Below are 1,769 nucleotides of genomic sequence, written 5' to 3' on the forward strand. Positions count from 1 at the left end.
AGTTGTATGAGCCCCTAATAAAATGGGAAAAATACATAACCCCCCTCCCAAAAAGCATCTGTCCTTGTAGAGATTTATAAAGCCTGATAATCCCTATATAGGGTTTCTATGTGTCTCCTTCCAATGGAGTGAGAAAGAGGAAGAAGTTGGTAGAGGAAAGAAGATTCCATGAGGTTTCAGAGCAGCCTGAAATCATTCATGCTTATTAAAAGCTGTTAATCACAGAGTTGGAACCTACCATACTGAAACATAAACTTTTAAAGCATGTAAAGCAGTGTTTTCCAAAGTGGGTGACACCATTCCTAGGAGAGGGCTAAAACTACCCCAGAGGGCTGCGAAAACAAATACTTATACTGTATCCTGGATAATGGGCTAGAGGACTCAGGTTTTTAATTGACACCAAGATGCTGAGGGGTTTTTTGTTTTGTTTTTACCTGCAATGGGACTGATAGCCAAATGTGTTTGGGAACCCATGGCTTAGATTATACATTTTGAACCTATGGCTTAGATTATACATTTTTATGACGAATCTGCTTTGAGAGCTTAGGTCACATTGAGCGCTGGTGGCTCAAAATAGGCAAGCATGCTTGTTCTGGGAAAAGACCTAATAGCAGGGCTAGGCTCATTGGGTCACACTGCTTATCTCCTTCACCACCCCAACCCCCAGAGCTTCCTGATTATCATGTAAACAGCCAGCAATACACAGTACTCTCAACACCCATGCTCCCTCTGGTTACCTTTTAGTTTGACTGTAGACAGTAAAGTTGATTCTAAGACTGGGAAGAGAGAATTTAGAATTGTGTAGGAGATATGTGGTAGTCTCTTCCTTCTTAGCTTAGTGATAAAATAACTTTATTCTGTTTCATACCATAGGGACTTCTATCCGGCGTCATAGGATTTGTCTCCCACCTCCTGATGATGATCAGTTTTATACTGTGTATCATTTCAATATCAACACAGATGTCGTGTTTTATGGCCGCACATTCAAGATTTATGACTGTGATACATTCACAAAAAACTTTTTGAAGAAAATAGGTGTGAGATTAAACTCACCCATAAAGTGCCCAGAAGATCCTTATATGAAAAAACGGAAAGTGGTAAGATGCTAATATATTCATGATGAGTTCTAGCCTTCAGAATGAGAATTCCTTTGGGGAGCCAGTAAAGGCTATTAGTACCCCTGAGGCAAGTCTCAATGAGTTAGTTGGGCCATTGTTAATCTATGCTCTGTTTCTCATTGGGCTACAGGGAAGGGTAGTGTCAGCACCAGAGACCCCTCACTCTCTTCCCCACCTACTGTATATACTCGAGTATAAGTCGAGTTTTTGAACACATTTTAAATGCAGTTTTTGTGGTAAAATTAGGTGCCTCAGCTGATATTTGGGTCGGCTTGTACTCGAGTATATACGGACTTATCTGTCCTCTTCATCCTTTCCTCCATGGTGAGTCTCCTTTCCAGGCCAGAAGAGTCTTCAATGAGTCACAGAGGTGGGACAATTCCTAGAAACCCAAGATAAGCTTTATAGTTATTGACAATATTAAGAGTTGGGTCCAGAAAAGTGGGTGAAGGGAGACGTCGGACAGCATAAGACATGACAAAATAATAATAATTTATAAATTATCAAGGGTTCATGAGAGAGGGGAGGTGGGGAGGGAGGGGAAAATGAGGAGCTGATACCGAGGGCTCAAGTAGTAAACAAATGTTTTGAAAATGATGAGGGCAATAAATGTACAAATGTGCTAAAAAAAGATGTATTCTATGATGAGGG

At 40.6% G+C, this 1,769-nt stretch overlaps 1 protein-coding gene across 1 annotated transcript in view; it reads left to right on the forward strand.

The window, feature by feature from the left end:
• The window catches only part of EFHC2 (EF-hand domain containing 2), a 213,339-nt gene that overhangs the window by 95,399 nt on the left and 116,171 nt on the right, over positions 1-1,769 (forward strand). Inside the window, exon 4 of the mRNA XM_045288314.1 lies at positions 874-1,097. Within this exon, the coding sequence (XP_045144249.1) occupies positions 874-1,097 (224 nt within the window). The remainder of the gene's footprint in view (positions 1-873; positions 1,098-1,769) is intronic.

This window comes from Echinops telfairi, unplaced genomic scaffold (assembly GCF_000313985.2).
Source record: "Echinops telfairi isolate 266 unplaced genomic scaffold, ASM31398v2 ScPeMD7_19;HRSCAF=73, whole genome shotgun sequence".
NCBI lineage: Eukaryota > Metazoa > Chordata > Mammalia > Afrosoricida > Tenrecidae > Echinops > Echinops telfairi.